The 27,590-nt window shown below is 33.8% G+C and overlaps 1 protein-coding gene across 1 annotated transcript; it reads left to right on the top strand.

Moving 5' to 3' along the window:
* Positions 1 to 114: 114 nt before the first annotated feature.
* On the top strand, positions 115 to 26,801 carry Magi (membrane associated guanylate kinase, WW and PDZ domain containing protein magi). The gene is made up of 21 exons (XM_090115730.1): positions 115 to 905; positions 2,020 to 2,219; positions 4,451 to 4,557; positions 5,619 to 5,718; positions 6,082 to 6,213; positions 6,807 to 6,924; positions 7,368 to 7,531; positions 12,632 to 12,756; positions 13,413 to 13,514; positions 13,965 to 14,076; positions 14,610 to 14,726; positions 15,311 to 15,865; positions 16,556 to 16,669; positions 18,179 to 18,314; positions 20,993 to 21,098; positions 21,785 to 21,920; positions 22,440 to 22,564; positions 22,904 to 22,995; positions 23,341 to 23,427; positions 23,960 to 24,087; positions 24,551 to 26,801. Exons 1-21 carry the CDS (start codon positions 694 to 696, stop codon positions 24,724 to 24,726), a joined length of 3,144 nt encoding a protein of 1,047 aa, XP_089971856.1. The 5' UTR covers positions 115 to 693; the 3' UTR covers positions 24,727 to 26,801.
* The last annotated feature ends 789 nt before the right edge of the window (positions 26,802 to 27,590 follow it).

Below are 27,590 nucleotides of genomic sequence, written 5' to 3'. Positions count from 1 at the left end.
CGAAACACATCTTGATTTTAACAATTTTGCCCACTTCAGAGTATTTTACCTATTAATATTTTAATTTCTTTACGGGCAAGAATAACGATATTTCATTCAGCTACCTGTCGAGACTCGAGTGTCGACTGTCCTATTCGCTCCCTTCAACTTGTTGCACCTACTTTCAAAAAGTTAAGAATTTACCTGTTTTCTGTGAGAAAGTGAACTTGTTATCTAATTAGCATGTTAAAAGGCATCCGTTTCTCATTTAGTGTTATCTGATTATCGCGTACGATCAACGTACGTGCGTTTAATTACGTGATGTTTTTAAAGAATTCGTTATGATGCACCTGCAGTGCAGATATCTGTCGTTGTTAAACGCAACATGCAACGTACTTAGTGTATTGTAATTATGACACGGCTGAACGGTGAATTAAGAAAATCCAGTTAGCGTAGCTACGTGGAACTGTATTAATAATAATAAGTGCATGACAATCGTGGAGTCATCTTCTAAAATGACTCATATCTGGTCAGTGGTATGCCCGCATGCCGCTATTGTTTTGTTTTTGTGGAACCAAAAATTCGATGAGTAAACAGTGAAGAATGCTGGCTATTTACAAAAACAAGATAATGTTCTATATTTGAAATTGGGAACAGGCTCAGTGTTTGTAAACGGTTTTGATGATGAAAGTGGATCAGATTATATTATAAGCAATGGCTCAGAGTTCAGTGGATTCTGATAGACTTTCTTCAGCTGGGATATCAACTCACAGTTCAGGCACAGCAGGCACTGTAGGTGGTTCAGTTGTTGGAGTCAGAGTTGGTGATCAAGTTCATAAGAGAGAAGATGAAGATGACTACCTGGGGCCATTACCTCCAATGTGGGAGAAAGCATTTACACCTTCAGGAGAGAGGTATTTCATAGAGTAAGTTTATAATTTCAATAACATAATAACATACATCTATAGCTTTTTAATCTAACATATTCAACTGGTTTGCAATATTAAAAAAACAAACTATATTGCTGTTAATGTGCACTAACAACAATAATTTGTTTACTAATACAACAAATATGTGAATAGAAAATCTATTTATCAATAAAAACAAACCAGAAGTACTTAATCTAGGAAGTGATTTCACTGGTCTATAACTCAACTGATAATTGCCATATATGCATATTCTAGTATAGGATAATTCACATAATGTAGGAATAGTTAGCCAATATTTCCAATTCAATGAGTAGAAAATCTGTATTGAATCAGATCAGTCAGAGTAAACACTGTGTAAATATTGTGTGCTGAAAAACAGATGGTGTGCTAATTCCGATTTAGCATATGTGTTACAAGAAGTGAGCACTCGTCAGTTTTTTATATAAAAATGGTGTTCCGAGTGCTTTTTTGTTATAATAAAAAGATATCAAAGAAGAGGTAATTATAGTTTAGTGTATTTTAATGTTAGCTATGATTGTTTAGTAATGATTAATGATTCTTGTTCTAAACATGAACAGTAAATGGAATAAGAAACTTCTTTGTTTGCTTGATATTTATATCTTTTAACTTTTTTGACCTTGTATATATTTAAAATTTAAATGTTTAAACTTAGAAATAGAAAAACATGTAGTTAAACTTAAATGATAACTAGTATTATAATTTTCATAAAAAATAATTAAAGTACTTTGACCAAACACCAGCATTTACTGTTATTTTAATCCATTTGTGTAACCATATCACTGAAAGTGACACTAAAATTGTTATTAATAATTTTGACGTGACAACGTCTTATAATTCGATATAGAGCCGGCTGCATGCACGAAAAAACATGACTCATGCGGCGTTACCTCGCTCTGAGGCGTTCCATGTAAGGCTTGAAGTGCAAGCGAGAGCGCGGAACGAGCGACAAAGAAGCACAATCGGACTTTGTCACGTTCAACTATCGTCAGTAAACCGACTTTACAGACAAACCAATTTTTTTTTAACTAGGTACTCTCTATTTGCGTATTTCCATTCCTAACACCACCATAATATAAACCAATATTTACAGCTACAACACTGGTACATCCCACTGGCTGGACCCTCGCCTGGCTAGAGTACGAAAGCATTCCCTCGGTGAATGCAGTGAGGATGAGCTTCCTTACGGTTGGGAAAGAGTCACTGACGAGAGATATGGCTCATATTATGTGGACCATATCAATAGACGCACACAGTATGAGAACCCTGTGTTGCAAGCTAGACGGCTTAGAGGTAGGATATAAAAATATACATAATTTTGTTTTGTAGGATTGTATTAACCTTGCTTTAAGTTACAAAAAACGTACAAAAAAGCATGCATATATGATAATTTTTGCCTTGATAATTATGTTTTTGAATCGCTAAAGTCTAAGCTAATTCAACACAACTATTAAAATAAATTGCATAATTACCATTTACTTATACATGGTAATATGAAATTTCTATCTTTTATTTCCAATGAAGTATTTTATCTATATACACTCACCGGCACGGAATCTTGGCCACTTACAAATTTGCCGATAAAAAAAGTTTGAAGTGTTTTTCACGATTTTTTTGTATGCAGATATGTTAACATATTATTTGTTTAATTTTATGGTAAGAAATCATTAAGTTTGAGAATAATCTTTTACCACTTTTTAAGAGTTACTTTAAATTTGTGATTTGTGCGGTTAAGCCGAAGTTACGAATTGATCGTTTTAAACTTTTTTCGATATCGTTTATGCCGTTTTAAGATATTGTTGTACTGTAGTCAATGATCATAACAAACAATAAAAAATGCCGTTAACATCTGAACAACCTGCTCAGGCCAACACAATGTTAGACCAATGACTGCCGCAACGTAAAGTACCTAATGTACAGTACGTACCACGTTCAGCGATGCACTATGCATGGAGAAGATACCAGGAGACTGGCAGCGACATGTGCAGACCAGGAAATGAAGGCGTGAGGTGCACATCAGCTCGAGAAGACCCGTTTATTGTTCAAGAGATACTCAGAAATGGCTTTCTGACAGTTTTTGAGATACGCCACCGGCTCTAAAACACCAGGATAATAAATGTGAGTGAGCAATCGGTGACAAGACTAATGAAGGAAGTTAATTTGAAGGTTTGCAGACCAGCACGCCGTCCAGAACTCCTCAGACATCACAGAGAAGCACGTCTTCGTTTTGCACGAGAACATGAAAACTGGACCCACAGCCAGTGCGCTCGTGAGGTGTTCACAGATGACTGCTAAGGCACTTTACGAGCTTCTGATAGCCAAGAGTCAGTATAGAGGAGACGAGAAGAGAGGTTTTCACCCATCACCACACTCAAACTGCGATTTTTCATGGAGGGTCAATAATGGTATGGGGAGGTATAAGTTCCGATGCTCGCACGGAGTTAGTTATCGTAGATAATGGCTTAAATTTGATCAGGTACATCGAGGAAATTCTCCAGGAACATGTTCAGCCCTATTACAGGTTTATCAGTGAAGAAAATTTGCTACTAATACACTATAACGCACGACCGCGTGTCGTACGATGCGTATAAGAGTACCTTCAAGAGGTTATTGTTGAAAAATTGGAGTGGCCAGCTCATAGCCCGGATCTTAATCCAATAGAACACATCTGGGACATGCTTAAAAGAAACATAAAGTTCGATTCAAACCCAGCACCATTGTTAGATGAGCTTAGAAATACAGCTGGGGCCGTTTGGTACACTATAGCACAAATGGACATCAAAAATGTCTTCTAGAGTATGCCAGACTGGATGCAAACAGTGTTTAAGGCAAGAGAAGGAAACACCCTATATTAAAAGGTTCAATTTTGTTTTATGGAAACGTTCTTTCTATTTTTTGTGGATTTTTTAAGAAATCATTTAAATTTCACAGGAAAAGCGTTAATTCTTGTTTAATTCATATCTACGCGGTAGTACTTCTTATAAACTTTCAATTATTACTAAAAGTTAGTAAAAGCATTAAAGTAACTAGTTTTGCTTAAATTTTTATTGAATTTTGTAGTAGAAAAGAAATAGTGTTATTTTACGCAAAAATTTGTAGTGGCCAAGATTCCGTGCCGGTGAGTGTACTAATACATTATAAAGCTGAAGAGTTTGTTTGTTTGTTTGAACGCGCTAATCTCGGGAACTACTGGTCCGATTTGAAAAATTCTTTCGTTGTTAGATAGCTCATTTATTGAGGAAGGCTATAGGCTATATATCATCACGCTACGACCAACAGGAGTGGAGACACGGGGGAGAAACTGCGCGGAGCAGCTAGTCAAATATAAATAAATGACAGCTCTTTCTTTTAGCTTTTTGAATACTCTATTCAGAATTCAGATACAAACTATTGAAAATATAAAGTCAGTCTTGTATGATTAAGTAAACTTAAACATATATTAGTTAAAATATATTATGATAGAAATGTAGTAAAACCACATCATGCTTTTAGATTCAAATCTAATCATCATAACTTATTTTTAGCTGAGAAAATGGCCGCAGAAAATAACAACAATACATCCAATGGGACTCCACCAACTGGTGAACTACGAGGGGAGAGGTTTTCACTCACACTCACTAAAGGAACTCAGGTATTTTATTTATTAGCAAATTAAATATGTGACCTTTGTACCTTATGTTTAAAACTAAGAATACATGCTTTTAAATCTTGTTATAATGGAATAAGGGGTTAATTTTTCTTAAAAGGTTAGATTTCATAACAAGAAAATTTAATTTCAAAACATGATCAAGATCTTGAATCACAACAGAATTCTACAGTTAAGAATTTATTCATGCTTATGTCCTACTAATATTATAAATGCGAAAGTTTGTGAGGATGTGTGTGTGTGTTTGTGAGGATGTGTGTGTGTGTTTTCTCTTTCACGCAAATACTACTGAACCGATTACAATGAAATTTAGCACACATATAGAAGGATTAACTTGGATTAACACATAGGATAGGTTTCATCCCGGAAATCCCACGGGAACGGGAACTATGCGGGTTTTTCTTTCAAAACGCGGGCGGAAAGCTAGTTCCACTACAACTTAAAGATGCATAAAGTTATTTTATATTAGTGTTGTGCATACATACTTTATAATAATACGACACAATAGTATTTTAAATAATTAACAAATAAACATAATTTCCAAAGCCATAAAGAACATTATTTACACAATTTCTCTTCCTATAATTCCATTTATAATTGGGGATCAGTGACCGCAACAAACATAATTAAATTTTAAACAATTATCACATGACAAAAGGCTCTATTTATTCAGCAGTACACACAAAATATATTTATATTCAAATAAAATAATAGAATATAAAAGAGTTATTGTCTATTGTTTAATTTATGTTTACATTGTCTATGACACCAATTTGTAATGGTACTTATACTTTATTAAATTAATTAATATTGGAAGAGAAATGAAACAATATATGATATAATTTCTATTATTTGTAAAGTTGAATATTCATAAAGTTTCTAGAAATTCATGTTTCTCGTAATTGAAATCGAAATTTTCCTGCTAAATAGATTATAATTTACATAAGTACTATGATATTAATAAACATAAATATATTTTCTTTGTTATATATTGTACATTGTTTAATTAAATACAATTATTACAAATTATGTAAATCTTTAAACAGGGTCTTGGCTTCACATTAATCGGTGCGGAAGGTTCTCCAGAAACAGAAGGATATCTTCAAATTCGCAGTATCGTACCTCATAGTCCTGCTTGGATTGATGGTAAGTTGTAATACATGTAAATTTCTTATTTAAGTATTTATGATTCATCTTTATATACTGTTATTTTTATTATGTATAGAGATTCACAAAATGATGTTTGAAATATTTATTTAATCTTACATTTGAAAATTAAAGATCATCAATTCCTAATATGATAAGGCAAGCATAAGAAAATATTGTTTTCATTTCTTAAGCTACTTGATCTACAGCTACCAGTTTTTTCCTGTAACAAAATAAGTACATAGAACTAAGGTCTTATTATAAATATAATAGTCTTATTACTTATATATCCTAGTGCCATTATACATATATTTTTAATTACTTCATACCATAAACATTATTTAAATTCTTATTATTAACCAGGTGCTCTCCGACCCGGCGATGTCATAGTGGGTGTTGGTAACCGCGGCGTTCGTGGCTTGACGCATGCGCAAGTAGCTCAAATATTCCAAGGGATCGCTGCCGGGAGTGACGTCACACTTCATTTTGTTAGAGGTTTGTTTGAGGCTTAATTTCAAACTCAAACTCAAACTCAAACATTCATTTATTCAATTAGACTACTATTTAGTAGCACTTTCGAATCGTCATTACATAAGTATTTTTAACATTTACCACCGATTCGGAAAGCAGTATCTATGGAGAAGAATCGGCAAGAAACTCCATAGTTTATTTATTCAATTAGACTTCTTCTAGAAGCACTTTTGAAGAGTCATAACATATTTTTTTTGTTATGTATTTTATGGAGTTTTTAAATAATAATATTAATTGCCAATTGAAACAATAAAAGTCACAAAATAAGATTATTTCCTATGAAATTCTAATTGTACTCACAGAAGTTTTGAAATCCCAAAAATTTACTGAAAAAGAGCGTCACTGAGTAGGTATTTGAAAATTAACGAAATAATGTATTCTGTCTCCGCCAACTTAATAAACATAAATCATAATTGAAATGAAATGAAATAAATTTCTTTTTCCATTCATGTTTTACAATTAATCTACTATAGTGGGTCCCCAACGAATTGAAATACATATTTTATGGACAGTTCTTAGAAAGTTAACTAGTAATTTAATTAATTTAATTGTTACAGGTTATCCATTAACATTTGACTCGGAGGACCCCAACACAAGGGTGCTCAGTACATTAGCGGTTGATGCGAGCAGCGATGCAGTGGCTATGCAACAACTTACAAGAGCTTTACGGACAAGGTAATAAACAAGAGTTTATCTAGTACATATTTATGGCTAATATTGATTATTGGTAAAACTTCCGTGAAGAGTTTGTTTGTTTTAACGCGCTAATCTCGGGAACGACTGGTCCGATTTGAAAAATTCTTTCGGTGTTAGATAACCCATTTATCGAGCAATATAAGGCTATATAGTATATATCATTACGATAAAACTAACGGGAGTGGAGCCGCGCGGCACAGCTAGTACTGTATAATGTAGAAATTAATTTCGCTCATTCGAAAACTCTGCCTAATACGTGCATGAGCAGAGTTTTGCTTTGGACAATTTTTGAGTGTGATTACGCTTGTGCGTCTTTTTTTGTATTAATGATTGTGCCTCTAGTTCTATATAGTACATTATTGAGTTATATTCTCAAATCATAGACTTGAGAATTAATATTTAAATTTGTTTGTTTGTATCAGGTTCCACCTAGAATCCCCCGAAGGTCGTGACGTACCAGACAGCAGGGAAGGTGCCCAACGGCGGCTGTTATCACGGTCCTTCGATTTGGACGAACTCCCCGCGGATACTACTTCGTTGCCCCCGCGTTGTCCGTCTGCTGACCACCTGCTAACACTGGCTTCTGGTAAATGGCCCTTAAAAAATAATCTATACTAATATTATAAAGAGGAAAAGTTTGTAATTATGTAAGTATGTATGTATGTATGTATGTATGTATTGTTTTCACGCATAAACTACTGGACCGATTTCAAAAATTCTTTCACCGTTAGAAAGCTGCATCTTCACTGAGCAACATAGGCTATATTGCATTTTCACAAAAATTAGAGATCCTTACCAAAAATGCAATTATGTAACCCAAGGTGTAAAAAATTCCGCAATAAAACTTCTGTCATCGCGTGCGCTGCGGAATCTATTGAAGATAGAACAAAAAAAAATGTTCTACGGTATTATATATAGAATGGATCAATATCTACAAGAAAGTCCGCGATACCATATGTCCATCTTCAGTAGTAATGTTACTACAACAACTTTTTTACGTTTTCAAAGAAAATAGAAGTGCCGACAGTAATCAAACCATGTTATCCATACTCATATATTAATCCTTATCCCATTAAATGATGTTTTATTATAGATTGTTTCAATACCAGCAAAATACTTTTTAAATTTAAAAAATTGGATATTCCATTCAAAAGATATAACGAATTTTTAAAAGTCAATCTACAGAAAATAGTAGGTATACCATAATAATTCAATGAGCAGGCGTAGTGCGGGACGGGGTGAAGGTGATTTTCATGTGATTAAAAATTAAACCTATAGTCAAACTCAAAACTCAAACTCAAACTCAAACATTCATTTATTCAATTAGACTACTATTTAGTAGCACTTTCGAATCGTCATTACATAGTATTTTTAACATTTACCACCGATTCGGAAAGCAGTATCTATGGAGAAGAATCGGCAAGAAACTCCATAGTTGCTCTTTTAAATAATGTCAATAAATTTACATAATATGTAACTTATATCTACCTAACTACATAATATGCCAAAGAACTGTCCTGTGGTGTTTACGCGACAACCCTCCATGGGTCTCTATCGTCCATATATTCCTGAATACTGTAGTACGCTCTCTGAACTAGTACATTTTTTATGTAAGTTTTAAATTTAGAACTACTAAACTCTTTAATATTGTGAGGAATTCTATTGTATAAGCGTATACCTTGACCCATAAATGAATTTTTAACTTTAGCTAATCGGAAAAATGGCATTTCAATTCTATTCTTGTTCCTTGTGCCATAATCGTGTCTATCTCCTACTCTTGTGTGTAAGTCAGAGCTTTTGTGTACATGCAAAATATTATTAAATATATACTGTGATGGTACAGTAAGGATACCAGTATTCTTAAAATGATCTCTTAGTGAGTCCCGAGCACGTAAATTATATATAGAGCGAATGGCTCTTTTCTGTAAGATAAATATAGTTTCTATATCTGCAGCCCTGCCCCACAGTAGAATTCCATAGGACATAATGCTATGAAAGTAGCTGAAATAAACCAATCTAGCCGTATCTTCATCGGTGAGATGCCTTATTTTTCGGACTGCATATGCAGCAGAACTGAGCTTACCTGCAGCGGTGTTGACATGGGCTCCCCACTGTAGTTTCTCGTCCAATGTTAACCCTAGAAATACAGTAGACTCAGTAGGATGCAATACCTCCCCGTTCAAGGTAATATCTCTGTTCAACTTTTTTACATTAGGAAGTAAAAATTCAACACAAGTGGTTTTTTTGGCATTTAATAATAAATTATTGGCAGTAAACCATTCAGATATGTGTAAAAGAGCACTGTTCACTTCGTCAACATTTGGGTCATGCCTATCCACATTAAAAATTAATGAGGTATCATCTGCAAACAGAACTATTTCACACCTATCCTGCAAATAATAGGGAAGATCATTGATATATACCAAGAACAAGAAGGGACCTAAAATTGACCCCTGTGGAACACCAATGTTAATTGACGCACCGCTAGAACGCTCTCCATTAACAACTACAGTCTGTATCCTATCATGCAGGTATGACGCTATGAGGTTCTGGGCTTTTCCTTTAATTCCATAGTGATTAAGTTTACGTAACAAAGTACAATGTTCAACGCAGTCAAATGCCTTGGAGAGGTCACAAAATATCCCTAGAGCATTTTTTGAGTTTTCCCATGCCTTATATATACGTGTTAGAAGTGCAACTCCAGCATCTGTGGTTGAGCGCCCCTTTGTGAAACCAAACTGTTTGGTGTGCAGTAAATTATTAGATGCAAAATGACTACTCAATTGGTTTAATATTAACTTCTCGAATACCTTACTTAATGTTGGTAAAATAGAGATAGGTCTATAATTGTTACAGTCTTCTTGATCGCCCTTCTTAAATAAAGGTATAACTTTACTAAGCTTTAGTAAATTAGGAAATGTACCATAGTCACAACACTTATTAAATATGGAAGCTAAATTTTTCGCAATATTTTCTATTATATTATTAACTAAATTTACGGACATTCCCCAAAGATCACAAGTATTTTTAAGATTAAGCGTCTTAAAGGCAGTAACAATATCATTAGCAGTTACGTGTCGTAATTCAAATAATGTACTGCACTCCGCAACATGGTCCCTCAAAAAGGTCTCTGCAAGTGCTGAAGACGAATTTAAACTATTAGTAATAGTAGCAGGGACACTACTGAAGAATTCTTCAAAAGCAAGCGCAACATCAGCACTTTTGTCAATAACCCTGTCATTATTTACAAGTTTTATGGTATTACTTGATTTGCTTTTACCCATTTCACCATTAATAATTGACCAAACTGTTTTAACTTTATTATCAGAGTCGCGTATTTTTTCTTTGATATACAAACGCTTTGCAGTGAAACAAACTTTTTTAAAAATTTTTGAGTAATTTCTAACATAACTAAGAAAAGATGGGTCTTTATTATATTGCTTCATACCATATAATTCATAAAGAATGTTCCTGCACCTATGTATACTAGCTGTCGCCCATTTACTAAATGGTAAATCCTTGGTAATATTTAAAGATTTAACTTTAAATATTTTTTCAAATTCTTTATGTACTAAATTAAAAAGATTTTTAAACATTTCACAAGGACTATTAGGATAGGATTGATCATTTAGTACGGGCAGGTTTTTATTAATATTATTCCTAAATTTATTAATGCCTGTTTTAGTTATAGGCCTAACATTAATTAATTAGGCCTAACAGTCCGACCTATAGTAGACTTTTCACGGTCACGATATCGCTATCTATGCGGGTGAAACCGCAGGGCATTGCTAGTCTATACATAAAATCAAATCGTAGAAAAGTCAAAATTGTACATTGAATATTTTTTTCTACAATCGATATCGAAGCCAAAAATATAGTTTTTAGATTTTTGAAGTGAAATTTCTTTAGAGACTTTTCTGAAGTGACTCTTCTTTCCCGTTGAGAGTAAAATTTTAAGGTCGCGTCATGGCAATACCGTCACGTCATAGAGTAAGGCGATTTTAGTATTTTTAAATCTTGTTTGGCACACACGCTCTTTTTTTATCACTACATAGTATAAAACAAAGTCGCTTTCCCTGTCCCTATTTCCCTATGTCCCTATGTCCTTTTGTACGCTTAAATCTTTGAAACTACGCAACGGATTTTGATGCGGTTTTTTTGTAAATAGATAGAGTGATTCAAGAGGAAGGTTTATATGTATAATAACATCCATTAAATAGTGGAGAAGTACTGTTATTTTTGAGGTTTCTAATGTGATGTCGTAAAAAATTACATTTTTTCCGCTTACATTGCAAACGCAGGCTGAACCCTACGAGTTTTATCAAAATAATGAACTAAGTATTATACACATTGAAAAGTTCTACAGAAAAGTCGGCGATGGTATATGTCTATCTCTTATGGATAACCCACAATAACTTTTTTTTGTCATTTACTTTTTACGAGAAATAATGGCTAATTTTCGATGCGATTTTAACCAATACAGCATTAATCCTTAACCAATTAAATACCTTGAATACATTGTTCATTTAATATAGATCTATATGGCCCTTTACACAGTATGATTTAAGTGAATATTTTCGAAGATATTGCAGATTTAAAAATTGCGGGACGTAGTGTTTGGAATTTTGGAACATTGGAACTTATACCTCCCCATACCATTATTGACCCTCCATGAAAAATCGCAGTTTGAGTGTGGCGATGGGTGAAAACCTCTCTTCTCGTCTCCTCTATACTGACTCTTGTCTATCAGAAGCTCGTAAAGTGCCTTAGCAGTCATCTGTGAACACCTCACGAGCGCACTGGCTGTGGGTCCAGTTTTCATGTTCTTGTGCAAAACGAAGACGTGCTTCTCTGTGATGTCTGAGGAGTTCTGGACGGCGTGCTGGTCTGCAAACATTCAAATTAACTTCCTTCATTAGTCTTCTCACTGATTGCTCACTCACATTTATTGTCCTGGTGTTTTAGAGCCGGTGGCGTATCTCAAAAACTGTCAGAAAGCCATTTCTGAGTATCTCTTGAACAATAAACGGGTTTTCTCGAGCTGATGTGCACCTCACGCCTTCATTTTCTGGTCTGCACGTGTAGCTGCCAGTCTCCTGGTATCTTCTCCATGCATAGTGCATCGCTGAACGTGGTACGTACTATACATTAGGTACTTTACGTTGCGGCAGTCATTGGTCTAACATTGTGATGGCCTGAGCAGGTTGTTCAGATGTTAACGGCATTTTTTATTGATTGTTATGATCATTGACTACAGTACAACAATAACAATATCTTAAAACGTCATAAACGATATCGAAAAAAGTTTAAAACGAACAATTCGTAACTTCGGCTTAACCGCACAAATCACAAATTTCGAGTAACTCTTAAAAAGTGGTAAAAGATTATTCTCAAACTTAATGACTTCGTACCATAAAATTAAACAAATAATATGTTAACATATCTGCATACAAAAAAATCGTGAAAAATACTTCAAACTTTTTTTATCGGCAAATTTGTAAGTGGCCAAGATTCCGTGCCGGTGAGTGTATTTTATACCCGTGCGAAGCCGGAGCGGGCCGCTATGTTTTTATATACAACGTTCACATTTTTTCTGTAGTGTATTTAGTATCAGCATTGCACCCGTGCGAAGCCGGGGCGGGTCGCTAGTAGTTAAAACCCATAATAATTATAATATATCCCACAGATCACCAACATCGCAGTGCAGCAACAAACGAGCCGGGTCGTGAATTAGTTCTCACTTTACGGCGTGGGGCCGCTGGTTTTGGTTTTACTATAGCCGATAGTGTACATGGCCAGAAGGTTAAAAAGGTAAATTATTATTAATCCATACTAATATTATGAATGCGAAAGTAACTCTGTCTGTCTGTCTGTTACTCAATCACGCCTTAACTACTGAATCAATTTGCATGAAATTTGGTATGGGGATATTTTGATACCTGAGAAAGGACATCTACTTTTTATACCGGGAAAATGACGCAATCCCGGAAATCCCACGGGAACGGGAACTATGCGGGTTTTTCTTTGACTGCGCGGGCGAAGCCGCGGGCGGAAACCTAGTAATAATTAAGTTTGATCATTTATAACAGCAGCATACACAATCAGCAACAAAAAACGTGCAAATTGTTGTTGACCAGCAGACTTTTAAAATTTATTGGTGTTAGTATGTTTTGTGAATACGTCTAATGGCTAATAAGCCTTATTTTGCTATTTAGTTCTTTAAATTATCTAAGAGTTGTAGAAATTGGTATTCAAAGTATGGAAATTCATTTCGCTTGCACTAAATTGGAATGAAAATGATTTCTTTATTCCATTATAGTCACTAAAATCATTTTATTTGAAGAACAATACTAAACCAGAAAACAAGAAACTATAATAAGTATTGTATCAATTTTAAATTAAAAATTTCTACTATCACCTACCATTTCTTCAAACTAAGTTATTATTAACACAATAATTATTTCCAGGTATTAGACTTAGGCCGTTGCGCAGGATTGCGTGAAGGAGACTTGCTATTGCAAATTGGTGAGACAGACGTGAGACACACCCCTCATCAAAGGGTTGTGCAGGTTAGTTTTATTCAATATTGTATTTGATATATTAATAATAGCCTAAAAAATTATAGAAAATGAAAATGTAACAAAAACACTGTCAGAAATAAAAATCTCTGTATTCTCTAGATACTGTTTTCAGAGTTTCTAATAAGAAATATTTACTGTTAAGTTTTGCCTTTTTTTGGGAATAAAAAGTAAAATTACGCATAATATAGATCCTTTAACTTATAAATTTATAAAGAATAGAAAAAATTCGATCACGAGGCGGGACTTTCGAATTTTTTCTATTCTTTATAAATTTATATTTATAAAGCATTTGAATGCCATAAAACCAAAAATTTCAATCCTTTAACTTCTTAGTTTAACGTCCTATAAAATTCATAAATAGTTAAAACTCTGCAATAAAAATATTTTATTCAGCAAACATTCAAATGTTAATAATCATAATTGAAATTTAATTTTCAGGTACTAAAAGAGTGTCCAGCTATGTCCGAAACAACGTTACGTGTTTGGAGAAAAAATACAATAACTAGAGCTCCCCGCAGCCGCTCAGCTACGAGGGTTCAACCTACCAATAGTTAGTATACAAATATTAACATTTTTATGTATAAACTAGCTTTCCGCCCGCGGCTTCGCCCGCGCTTTCAAAGAAAAACCCGCAATGTTCCCGTTCCCGTGGGATTTCCGGGATAAAACCTATACTTAAAATCCTTTCTTAAGGGACACCTACGTTATGACATCTACCTGTATGCCAAATTTCAACCCGATACGTCCAGTGGTTTGGGTTGTGCGTTGATAGATCACTATATCAGTCACCTTTGAGTTTTATATATATAGAAATCTTATAAAAACACATTAATATACTATAAACAATAAACTCAAAATCACGTTCAAAAATTGTCTGAAGCTAAACTCTGCCCACGTGTCTATAAGGCAGAGTTTTCTAATTAATGATACAATAGAATATTAACGTTATTGCCACGAAATAAAGAGTTAATTACAATGAAAGGTTTTTACAATACCGTTCGTACATTCTTTCTTGATGTTAATATGTATTACGTCAAATGACGAGTTTTTTTTTTATACTAATAAAATAACTTTGTATTTTAGATAACGCAGCAAATACTCAATTGGGTAGAAGCAAGACTCCCACGGCTGAACAGTTGAGGTCACCAGCATTGAACTCAACAGATAATGCGAGGGGCAGACAGAATGAAATGGACTCTGGTACGCTTTTTATTTATTAATGTTATGTTATATATTGCTGCATATTTATAGTTGGAGGATACGTTCTTTTTAGCTTATTTGACAGATAAAATTATCTATAATGTATGAAACTATAAGTGTGGGTAATGGGAATGACCAATAATGTAGGAAACTATAAGTGAAAAAGTCTTGAATGCAAGCCGTTGGAGTTTAAACCCGTATTTCAATATTAAAACAACTTTGGTGATGTTTTTCTATAATATCAATTATGTAATGAAATCATGAATGAGCCGTCCGCAAAAAGATATAATTAATTTGCTATGACTAGATTTCTAAGTTTTAAATAAATTGAAATAAGACTGTTCTACATACTACAAACGAAGATACACAAGTATGAAATCCATACTAACATTATAAATGCGAAAGTAACTCTGTCTGTCTGTCTGTTACTCAATCACGCCTAAACTACTGAACCAATTTGCTTGAAATTTGGTATGGAGATATTTTGATACCCGAGAAAGGACATAGGCTACCTCTTATTGCGAAATATGTACCACGGGCGAAGCCGGGGCGGACCTCTAGTAATAAATATACAATAATTACAGTGGAAGCAACCTACGCAGTGCCAGAACACAAATCCCGTGAAACCCGCGAGAGCATTATGGACAGACGACGTAGAAGCAGCACCCCAGGTGCCAGACTAACTTTGCCTGTAGTCACACCGTGGAGCGAACAGACAGACAACTGGAATGAACGCGAAACATGGATAGATAACTCGAATAATATCCGAAATTGGGCGGAAAACGCGCAGAAATGGGACGAAAACGGCCAGAAATGGGACGGGGCAAGCCAGAAATGGGATGGTTCCAGTCAAAAGTGGGACGGCTCTAGCCAGAAATGGGATGGTACAAGTCAAAAGTGGGACGGGACTAGTCAAAAGTGGGACGGGACAAGCCAAAAGTGGGACGGGACAAGTCAAAAGTGGGACGGGACAAGTCAAAAGTGGGACGGTGAAGGCACTAGTAATGGAAATTGGGAGGGAAATGGGGAAAGGTGGAATAATAATTGGGGAGAACTGCCCACGCCGACTATACATGTTGATATGAATGCTGCGTATTGGAGGGGAAATGCTAGTGTTGCTGATAGCAGTGATAATGGAGGTAAGTCGATAGTATTTTTACTTTTTTGTATAACAAAATACTATCTCCAAATCATTTTAGTATCTTAGTAATATAAATGAGAAAGTTCGTAAGAATGTATGGATGTGTGTATGTTACTGTCACGTGAAAATCACTGAACGAATTTCGATTACGTTTTTCTATGATGTTGATGTAACTTATGTACCATATCACATAAGCTATAAAAATACATGCTCTTGTTCGTAAACGAATCTGCAAATCACAACTAGTGTATAAATCAACAAGCAAGTCTTATCTGTTTAGTCGCCAAAACATCAAGTTTTGATAAAAAATTATTAAATATAGATTTGACTACATCATAAGGTACTTTTTCATTGAAAATTAATTCTAAATATAATCAAGGAAAGAAAGGAATACTGAAAATGCAATCGATAATTTCCTTATTTATACATATAGGAAAATAAGTAATCTGTACTTGTCAACCAAGCATATATGGCATTACATATGGAGCTATATTTAAATTTAATCATTCCATTAATATTCAATCGATTGCAATTCCATATTTTTTTATTCAATCCATATCAAATTTAAAACTGTATTAGCTGCCATTACATACAAAAGATCATCTACTATATGCAAACTATAATAATATGTATCAGTTACTAGAAATTATTAAAATAAATAAAAAATAATCAACCAAAATAATTTCAGGTTTCCCAGAAGACGGTCTACTGCATTCTCCGACCACAGCAGCCATAAGTGGTCTTTCGCGACAATCTCCTTCCACGAGTCGAATAAGACCACACTCACCTTCTAATTCTACTGGTAAGATTCATTTTAACCCGTGACGCGTCCTATGTACAGGCGGTTGCTCATAACTAAAACTGTACTGTAGCGTCCTGCGAAACAACGACTGTTCATAACGCAGCCAATGACTTTGAAGGTCACCTGTAGCTGCTTACAAGTGAATGTTTCCAGTATAAAAAATATTTGTCTATGCCTTATACATTTTTAATTCGAATCGGTACGACTCCGACGCTGGCAATAAAGACTAAAACCACAAAATAAAAAAAAAAGTGAATCATTGATTGAGTTGCGTCATCGGCCATAGTTTGTGACATTTGTCTTGTTCAACGAATATTTGGATTGTGAATTATGCCGAGAGGAATAATTAGATGAGTGATAATTGAGACGTATATTACTGGAAATTTTACGTAGAATACGTTTATGATATTGGTTTTAGGGATATTTGAAGAATACTCAGTGAAAAAGTGTCTCAACTTTTCAGTGCGGAAGACGCAAAATGGCGCTTTTTTTCTTGTTTGTGAATAATGGAGATTTGTTATTATTCATAGTGAAATACGTTGTGTTAAATGTGTGAAAATATAAGTGAATGTATTTGGCAATCGTGTAGTGATATGAAAACGTGAATATGATCATTTGATGACTCAGCATTATCATGTAAGTGTTAGTATGTAAGCAATTAAAATTAAAACAAAAGAAAATCAATTTTTTATAATTTTATAGAAAAAATATATCGTCATGATTACATTTTTATGCTATAACTAGTTTCTTCCTCTTTCCAAAAATATATCATACATGGCATATAATTATAGAACAATAGGGTAAATAAAATTTTCAAACTCGGTAGTCATAAAAAAGCTAGATTTCGTGAACTCCCTTGACACTATCGGGATCGGTGCCGGCTGTGCGCCGGACGCGTCACGGGTTAAATAATTTTCTTAGGAAATATTATAGAAAGATTTGATTGTTAATAAATAGAAACAAAACATTTATACATAGTGGAATTTTGTTATGCCATCCAAAGAATAAGTAATTATAATCACTACATAGTATAAAGCAAAGTCGCATCTCGTGTCTGTCTGTATGTATATCTTTAAAACTACGGGTTTTGATGCAGTTTTCTTAAAATATAGAGTGATTGATAAGGAAGGTTTTAATATATTATTTATTAGGATTTAGACAAAGCGGACGAAGTCGCGGGCGGAATGCTAGTACTGTATACATAGAAAATTTTACTAAAACAAAACATGACAGCGTTATTGGAAACAAATAAAACTGCATTCATAGATTTCCTTAAAAAAAAGTTACTAAATCACAAATAAATACTTTAGGGCCGATTTTTCAATGCTTGGATAAAACTTATCCGTCCAATAAAGTATTACACGATAATATTAAAATGTCACGTAAACTGTCAAATACGGACAATTAGAATACGTTTTTAAAGTGGTAGTTTTATACATTATTCGACGAATAAGTTTTAACCAAGGATTGATAAATCAGCCCTTATAAAATAATAAATTATTTCCCCAGGTCGTCTCCGCAGTAACTCCCCATCAAACAACAGTGCAACAGACAGACTGTTGAACAATTCCCCATCTACACGAATGCAGAGTCAATCCCCATCTAATAATTCTTCCAATGGACGGCTTAAAGGGTCTCCTATGAGGTTTGTTATATTAATAGATAATAATAGTTTGAATTGAAGAAAAATCTTGTATAAAAATAGTTTTTTATAAGTATTTAATGTAAATATAAGTTTGTACTACTGTTTAACTATGATTTTTTGTATATAGCTTAGTTTTTAAAATGTATTTTTTAAAGTTGTTTTAAAATTAATAGAAATTAAATAATCTTAAATATTTATGTTACTTGTATATATTAGTATGATTAAAATAATAACAGTAGTTTGAAAAACCGGGAATTTATTGCATGACAGTGTTTTTTATTTAGTTTTATATTTTGTTTCACGCTTAATTAAGGCTTAAAACACGTCGACCGATAACTATTGTTATTTACGCAAGGTTTGTACAGATATACTTTATTTTATTTTTAAAACTTTGCTGTTTAAACACCATGGTGTATCGGCACAATCGTAATTTAAATACATAGCTAAGTAAAGGTAATATTATCCCCTTTTTATATCTTCCTTCAGAATTTGTACTAATATATGGGGCATTTCACGCGAAGCGGACACAAATTTCAGGGTGAGGTTTCAGATTTCGGTTATATTTTAGTATGTTACACCTGTATATATCTTCGGTATGTATACGAAATATATTTGCATTTAGAAGCTTAGTTTTCAAAATACAGGTCTTTGAAGATGTCAGTAAGCGCGAGGTATGGGTGACTTCGAATGTAATTATCAGTTCAAGAAAAGTAATTCATGAAAAGTTCTAGAGTGGTCATCGCAGAAGTTTAGAAGCTACATATATTATAATGGCGAAGCGCGGCAATATCCCCATACTAGGGCCTAGTTGGTTAGCGCACCGTACTGAAGTATTTATTTCACTACAGTTAGTTAATATCACCGTTTCAGGTTTTAATAAGGTTTTAAAGTGGTAAATAACCAGCAAGAAAATATTACTTTTGTTTTCTTAAAAAAAAATTATTCAGTAAAGTAATATGACATTTTTACGACTTTGAATACGGATATCTCGTCAATTATTTATTTTAGCATAAAACTTATTCATAAACCTTCAATTAATTTTTAAAGACCTATCGGTTGACACTTCATTTAATTCAAAGGAGAATGGGCATTTTACTATGGAAGTTGGGCCTGAACCCTTGAGTTGGACCAATACACATGAGATATTGTTTTTATAATAGATCATAACACATACATAACGGGAAAAATATATATTAAAAAAAAATAATCAACCGGGTTTTTGTACAGTCACATCAAGTTTTATTTCTTTGTGTATAATATTTTTTGCAATAAATAACTGTTATAAGACAAGGACAATATCTTTATGTTACTCCAATTCACTTTCACTTACAAATACGTACTAATCTTAAGCCTTCTAATAAACGAAATACACTAATATTATGTTTTGTAACAGGTACCTATACCGTGTTTATTATAATTCAACGTAGTTAGACGTTTTTTGTGGTTAAACTCAGTCACTCGAGTGACATTTTGATTCATATTTACTTCACTCGAATTAAAAACACCGTTATTGTGCGCAAAATAATAGCCAAATAAATAAAACTTTTTGCCTTGACTGTACAAGAACCCGGTTGATTTATTTCTTTATTTTATTTTTTTCATAAGGTATGTGCAATGATCTATCACAAAAACAATATTTCGTGTGTATTGGTCCTAGCCCAAGTTTCAGGCCCAATTTGCCCATTCTCCTTTTTCGAATTTATTTTTTGTCCCCGTTTGTATGAATATTGAAGTGCGTCGCGCTAGGCGCTAGTATGGGGATATTGACGCGCTTCGCCATTATAATACATGTAGCTTCTAAACTTCTGCGATGACCACTCTAGAACTTTGCATGAAGTTTAAGCATAATATAAGCCATTTATTTAATGATCTTAAAAAAAATAAAAAATACGCAAAGTTTGTAGAAAATGACAAAGAAAAATATTTTTTTATTTTTCTAAGGATTTTAAATATAAATTCGAAATTCGAAATATGAGGATAAAAAGTGTATTTAGTAGGGTATATTATTCCGCCATAAATTTATTTAAAAATTACTTTTCTTGAACTGATAATTATATTTAAAGTCCCCCATACCTCGCGCTTACTGACATCTTCAAAGACCTGTATTTTGAAAACTAAGCTTCTAAATGCAAAAATATTTCGTATACATACCGAGGATATATACAGGTGTAACATACTAAAATATAACCGAAATCTGAAACCTGACCCTGAAATCTGTGTCCGCTTCGCGTGAAATGCCCCATATGTTAGTCTTATGACTTGCATTGTGCTACACAAAGCAATAGCCTTCACAGTAAATGCAAATTTTTCATTATCTAACGACTAATTAACAAAATTCGCATATAAATTTATAAAGAATAGAAAAAATTCGATCCCGAGGCGGGACTCGAACCCGCATCCTTTCGCGCCATTCCGGGGCGGATGCCTGACCAACTCAGCCACTCGTGACCCGCTAGAGCAATCGAATTTATTCTATTCTTTCAGTTTTATGTGTCTAAGGGATGTGTCCCCAAAAATTCTTTCTATTCTTTATAAATTTATATTTATAAAGCATTTGAATGCCATAAAACCAAAATATTATCAATTTCAATAAATTCACATACTCAAAAAGTTTTTTTTCCTTCCTATGCATAATTCAGTATCATTTATCCTCTAAATAACTTATAACTTACCTCCAGGCTCGGTGACGCGTCACCATCCCGTCACATCCACTCGCCGGTGTCACATAGATCTGCATACGATGGGGATATGCCGCAACAAGTGTTTGTCGCTAACTACCCGCAGGTATTTGTGATTTTTATTTATTAAGCTATTGCATAGCTTCTATCGCGGGCCTTGAGCGCGGCGACCGAATCCAGAAATATAGTAACGAAAAACCTCACGCTCCCCACGGGGACGGGCGCGGAGGTGTGGCTTGAAGGCATAGCATGCAATAGCTTTACCGCGGCAGTCCCCGAGTGCCACACGTCTTTTTTATTTAGTTTATGATGGTATAGATTTAAGATTTGTTTGGTCATATGTGGATAAGTAACACTTCAATGAAAAAGAACATATGATAATAATACATTCTTACCTAATTAAATGAACAAATTAAAGGGAAAAATTGGTCTCAAACAATAAAAACGTTGCATGACAAATAATTGGAATTTGGTTTATATAATTTAAAAAATATATACTTAATAATAAATTGCAAACAAAAAATTGATGCAGAAAACATAAATCGAAAAAAAATTGGTTGTCTGTAAAGTCGGTTTACTGACGATAGTTGAACGTGACAACGTCCGATTGTGCTTCTTTGTCGCTCGTTTCGCGCTCTCGCTTGCACTTCGAGCCTTACATGGAACGCCTCAGAGCGAGGTAACGCCGCATGAGTCATGTTTTTTCGTGCGTGCAGCTGGCTCTATCGAATTATAACATGTCACGTCAAAATTATTTGTCAATTGTTTTTATATAAGCTGCAATATTTCCAGGTGGAAGCAGGTGGTTCAACAGACCCAGAAGCAGATGTGCTGGTTCGACTCGCTCGTGGTTCCGCAGGTTTTGGGTTCCGCATTGTGGGCGGTACTGAAGATGGTAGCCGAGTCGCTGTGGGCTATGTTGTGCCGGGTAAATATGCGTTTACTAAATATTTAAGAATATTAAAAGAAAATAATATGTATTCTTTGTATAAAAGTGTCTATGAAAATAAGTATTATAAAATGATATGGCAAATAACAATAACTTATATTATAAAATCTACTGCTAATGTTAAGAAATTGTTATTTTTGTAAACATTCATAATAACAAGAGCTTTTACCAACTATGCCTCTAATCTGATACATATTATGTTCTATATTCTTGTGTCGATATACATTTTTTATATTAACACCAATCTTGTTATGAAAGTTTGGTTAACCAAGTTTCAGAAGAACTTTAAAAAGGCATTTCTTGAAATACATCAAGAAGTTTATATCTAATACACTGGAGATTGCACTATGACCATTAACTTGTAACAAGAAAATATGACGTTGAATGACGCCTGTATGTTTTTTTATCCCTTTAACACCTAACTCGGCAAGTTGGTAAATAAAGCTCATTCATTTTTATGATTATGTAAATCTTTAATCTAACCATTTAAATTTACAGGCGGTCCAGCAGACGGTCTACTCCGACCGGGCGATCTACTAACATCAGTAGACGGTATACCTTTAAGTGGAGCTACTCACGCTCGAGCTGTCGCGTATGTTTGTCAGGCTGCGTCTAGGGGACATGTAAGTTTCATAAATTAGTTTTAAAATAAATTATTGGCAGAATGTACCAACAAAATGCAGATGCGTAGACAATATTTTTAGGTCCACAAATCAATATATTGTTAGAAGAAAATTAGAGAAACACGCTTCAATTTATGATATTATAATATTGTCAACATTGATTGTCAACCAATAAGTGTACAAAGTTTGAATTAAATCTGTCCATTTAAAGTAGGTAAAATCACTACAGGAGTTGGTTACATAAGGTGAAGCTTATAACTTATAAGCGTTATAAAATCAGGCTAAAAAATGTATATTACAATTCTTACAATAAAACAGGTTTTTCCTTGTAATTAACAGGTAACACTGGGGGTGAGACATAACAGAGCAGATATTCAACCGCTCGGCTTGCCAGCTGTAGTACCAACGCATCAACACCAGCCACTGCTAACGTAAGTTTCATATTAATATATTCATAACTAGCGGTCCGCCCTGGCTTCGCCCGTGGTACATGTTTACGTTACGTACTTCAAGGAATATTATTAAAAAAAATTAACGAAATCGGTTCAGCCGTTCCCGAGCTTTGCTTATTATGTAAAGATATGAAGAATAAGCAAAATCTATTTTATTAAATTGTAATATACATATCTAGAGAACAAACCTAGAATAAAACTTTAAGAGGGTTTTACAGACACAAAAGCCAGTGAGTTCTCAAAAGACTACATTTGCCATTATTTTTACCTTATCAATAAATACAACATTTAAAATATTACAAATTAAACTTATATTGACTTCAGCGCGGAGCCAACAGTACCGCACCCGCCGGCTTCATACAATATCCTACACCCTGCACCCATGTATCCGCCCACTGCACACATGCCTATGTAAGTAACGTTTTCTAGCAAATAAACATAACAAATTCTTAAAAAATAAACATTAACATGCTATAAACAACTAGACTCATAATCTCCAAAAAGGTTGTAAAAACATCCAAGTAGCGGTGTATAAAATATTCAAATTAAATACTTATGTATATGCGGTAATGTTCAAAGTCTATTATTGTCCAGGCGCGTTCTTAAACTCTGCCTAATAGTCTCATAGGCAGAGTCTTTTTTGGGACCAATTTGCAGCATCATTATGAGTCTAGTTGTTTATTGTTTCTGTAATAACAAGTAAATAAAATTTTAATGTGATATTTTATTTTCCGCCAATTATATATCATAAACCTACTTTTCATCCTCTATTTCATTCATCAAGTAGTCGCTACCCCACTAAGATATACACAAGCTTGAGAGCATGCGTACATGTCAGTGTATAAATTCGATTGAAACATTTTTTCCATATAATAAAAAACGTTTTGTCCACAAATTGTTAACCACTTATACAATATTTTCATTAAATAATATTATCAATCAGGTACGGCGTCCAATACGAAGCGAACAGCGGTTGGAATGTACCCTATGACGTCACGGTGACGAGGAACGAGGGGGAGGGGTTCGGTTTCGTCGTCATTTCTTCTACTAACAAGGCCACTAGTACTATTGGTAAGTTCATATTAATTTTTTTACAAAAAATTGTTAATAACAGCAATGCGTTCCCGTGGGATTTCCGGGATAAAACCTATCCTATGTCCTTTCTCGGGTATCAAAATATCTCCATATCAAATTTCATGAAAATTGGTTCAGTAGTTTAGGCGTGATTGAGTAACAGACAGACAGAGTTACTTTCGCATTTATAATATTGGTATGGATTATATTACACTAGATTTCCGCCCGCGGCTTCGCCCGCGTTTTCAAAGGAAAACCCGCATAGTTCCCGTTCCCGTGGGATTTCCGGGATAAAACCTATCCTATGTGTTAATCCAAGTTACCCTCTATATGTGAGCTAAATTTCATTGTAATCGGTTCAGTAGTTTTTACGTGAAAGAGTAACAAACATCCATACATCCATACAAACTTTCGCCTTTATAATAGTATTAAGATTAAGATATTGACTATCCCGTTGCAGGTCAATTAATCCCCAACTCGCCAGCGGCCCGCTGCGGCCTCTTACACGTGGGCGACACCATTGTGGCGATCAACCGTCTGCCCGTGCTTCGCTTGCCGCACCCCGATGTGGTCGCGCTGATCAAACGCTCCGGCACCACCGTCACGCTCACCGTGCTGCCCACACGCCCTGACTGACTGACTGACTGACACACTGACTGATTGACTGACACAGTAGTCATCGCATATAACACGCTAACTATCAAGTGCTGCAGCACCACCGTGCTCTCTACCCGCCTCGTGTGACTTAAAAATTCGACTATAAAAGCAGTGATGCTGACACTGACGTTACAACACGCTGACACTGACTACAACACGCTGACACTGACGTTATAACACGCTGACACTGACATTACAATGCGCGTACACTGACGACACAACACGCTATCTAAGTCGTTTAGAACTTTAGACAGACTGAGTTTTTACTGAATGACAAGCTGAATTTGTTTTCTTTGTTAATTTCGATTAACTTACTGAACCGCCACTTACAAGCTGACATGACTAATTATGATCACTCTGACTGACTGCATGTCCACTTTTTCCAATAAGTCCCTTTCAAATGAAAATATCCATACAAAGATATTATCCATTGGCTCATTTTCATTTTGCTTGCAGCATTAAAGAAATCATGAATTTAATTAAATGTCGCGAATAAATTTAATATCTGTACTTTAAATATATTATAAGTTAAAAAGTACTTGAACCTCCAATGACCGAATTCTCAATTATTGCTAAAAACCTAGCCATTATATTTTTAAATTGAATATTGAAGCATATTGTAAAATGTTTATTTCTACATTTAGTAAGTAATTAATTTAGTATTCAATGAGATAGCTTTAAATATTATAATTAAGTTTCGTTAAGCAATATTATGTTACAATAAGTAATGCATTTTATTTCTAACTTAATTATATTTTTCAATTATTATTATAATTATTTTATAATGCAAAATGTATAGTTTGATAAGGGACCATATATTTGTGAAACTTGCATTTAAATTTTATATTGACTTCGTAATTATTGTATTCATGGAATTATTAAAATTAAATACAACAAAAATGTGTTACATACTGAAATCTATGTAATTTTTTATTTGTCTCAATTTATCATAAGAGCCAATTTTATTCCATCATCGCTAATTTTATTGTTATTGTATAGTTTATAAGAACCTTTATAATAAAATTATGAAATCTGTATTGATCTGGCTGCTATATAAATGGTGTTAGTCACAGATTTAGAGACTTGATACTATTAATTTATTTATGCTATAGTCAAATATGTAATGCAATCATTAATATAGAGAAACAGAATATGTATCGATGTGAATATGTATTTGAGCAAAAATTCAAATAAAAGTGTATGAGGTATCTAAAAAGTCACTAAATCTGTAGTACTAAGAAAATAGTATATACTTAGTGCTCAAAAATCATTACTAAGGTAATAAGAATCTCCATTTTGTACTGTACATATACAAAATTAGAAATACGGTCACAAATTTAGTAAGTATTTAGTTTTATATTGACTGACAGTTTGGATAAGGGACCACCGAGGGGAGGAATGTTGTATAAGTACTTATAAAATATTATTTAATAATTCTAGATGTAAGCTCTGCGTATATTTTTATGGTCCATCTATATTTTTTCTAAGTTAGTATGAATTTCACCTTTAATAGTTAAATCTCGGCTTTTATTAGTTTAAAACAATATGGTTATTTTTTAAATTAAAAATTATCTTATAAATGTTTTAATTCATTATTTTGTAACTTTTCATCAATGCCAAATAATTTGAAAGTAAAGAGAGATAATGGATCAAAACGTCAGGTAATTAATATTGTTCATATATAAAAAGTAATTTTATTGAAGTGAAACTTCTTTAGGCGCGTTGTGAGTAAAATTTCAAAATTTGGCAATAACGTCATCCATGGTATATGCCGACGATTTTGGTATCTTTGAATCTTGCCAAAGAAATTTCACTTCTGACACGTATGCTCGTCACACACACTCTTTTTTATTTAATCGATGGTTCAAAAATATTCGCAGAGTCGTAGCTAAAGCAATACCTTTGTGCCTTTACCGCAACCGTTGTCTTGCCCGATGTATAGAATGTTAAATGTTGTCCAAAGATGTGTTGCTCTATTCATGTTGAATCAGCGTTATGTATTGAAGGAATTTAGATATACAGGTTTACTGAATAAATATATATTTTGAGTAGAATTTGCGTTTTTGTTTACTTTCCCATTCCACTATATTTTTAAGCTATAAAAGATAATTAGGTGGCCACAATCTATGGTAATGAGCTGTATTATGTTTTGATGAAATAAAAGTACATAGATCTATTATTTTACAACCAAAATAATCAGGTGTTCATGTTTGTTAATAATTCTTAGTAAATTACTCATGTTAGATTATGCGCTTATCGAGCTTATCATAAACTAATGAGTAAACAAAATAAATAAATATTCTACACTAATATAAAGAGAAAGGTTAGTATTTCTGTATGTAACGAATAAACTCAATATTTCATTATCTACTCTCTTAATATGAAACACTCTTTTATCATTGAAAGTTACATCCAAGAAACGTAAACTATTTCTCAAGCAAGCAATAAAAATATAAAAGATCCAAGCCCAGTTCAATTTTATGAGAATTTACATTAGCAGTTTCAATTTAGAATCTCATAGCACACCATGCTTCGGCGACGACAACTCTTATATATAAAATTCTCGTGTCACAATGTTAGTCTGCATACTCCTCCGAAACGGGTGGACCGATTCTCATGAAATTTTCTGTGCATATCGGGTAAGTCTGAGAATCGGCCAACATCTATTTTTCATATGTACCACGGGCGAAGCCGGGGCGGGCCGCTAGTATATTATAAAAAAATATTTCTCACCAATTCTAATTAGAAGAGCCGGTAAGATTAACTGCCCCCGATTACCGATAGAATCAAAAAGGTATTAATAAAAGCTAAAAATAGATAAATAATTAATGCTTTAGTGAACG

The sequence above is a fragment of the Colias eurytheme genome, chromosome 24 (assembly GCF_061535395.1).
Source record: "Colias eurytheme isolate Ceu_HAF_F1 chromosome 24, ilColEury1 Martin Lab GWU primary, whole genome shotgun sequence".
NCBI classification, from domain to species: domain Eukaryota; kingdom Metazoa; phylum Arthropoda; class Insecta; order Lepidoptera; family Pieridae; genus Colias; species Colias eurytheme.
This window is presented reverse-complemented; position numbering and strand designations above follow the sequence as displayed.

What these genes read in the sequence shown, in the direction of transcription:
- Magi (XM_090115730.1), top strand. Translation starts at nt 694, where the DNA reads ATGGCTCAGAGTTCAGTGGATTCTGATAGACTTTCTTCAGCTGGGATA. An exon ending in CTTAAAGGGTCTCCTATGAG is followed by an intron (nt 18,315 to 20,992) that starts GTTTGTTATATT and finishes ACTTACCTCCAG; the next exon opens with GCTCGGTGACGCGTCACCAT. An exon ending in AGGCTGCGTCTAGGGGACAT is followed by an intron (nt 22,565 to 22,903) that starts GTAAGTTTCATA and finishes TGTAATTAACAG; the next exon opens with GTAACACTGGGGGTGAGACA.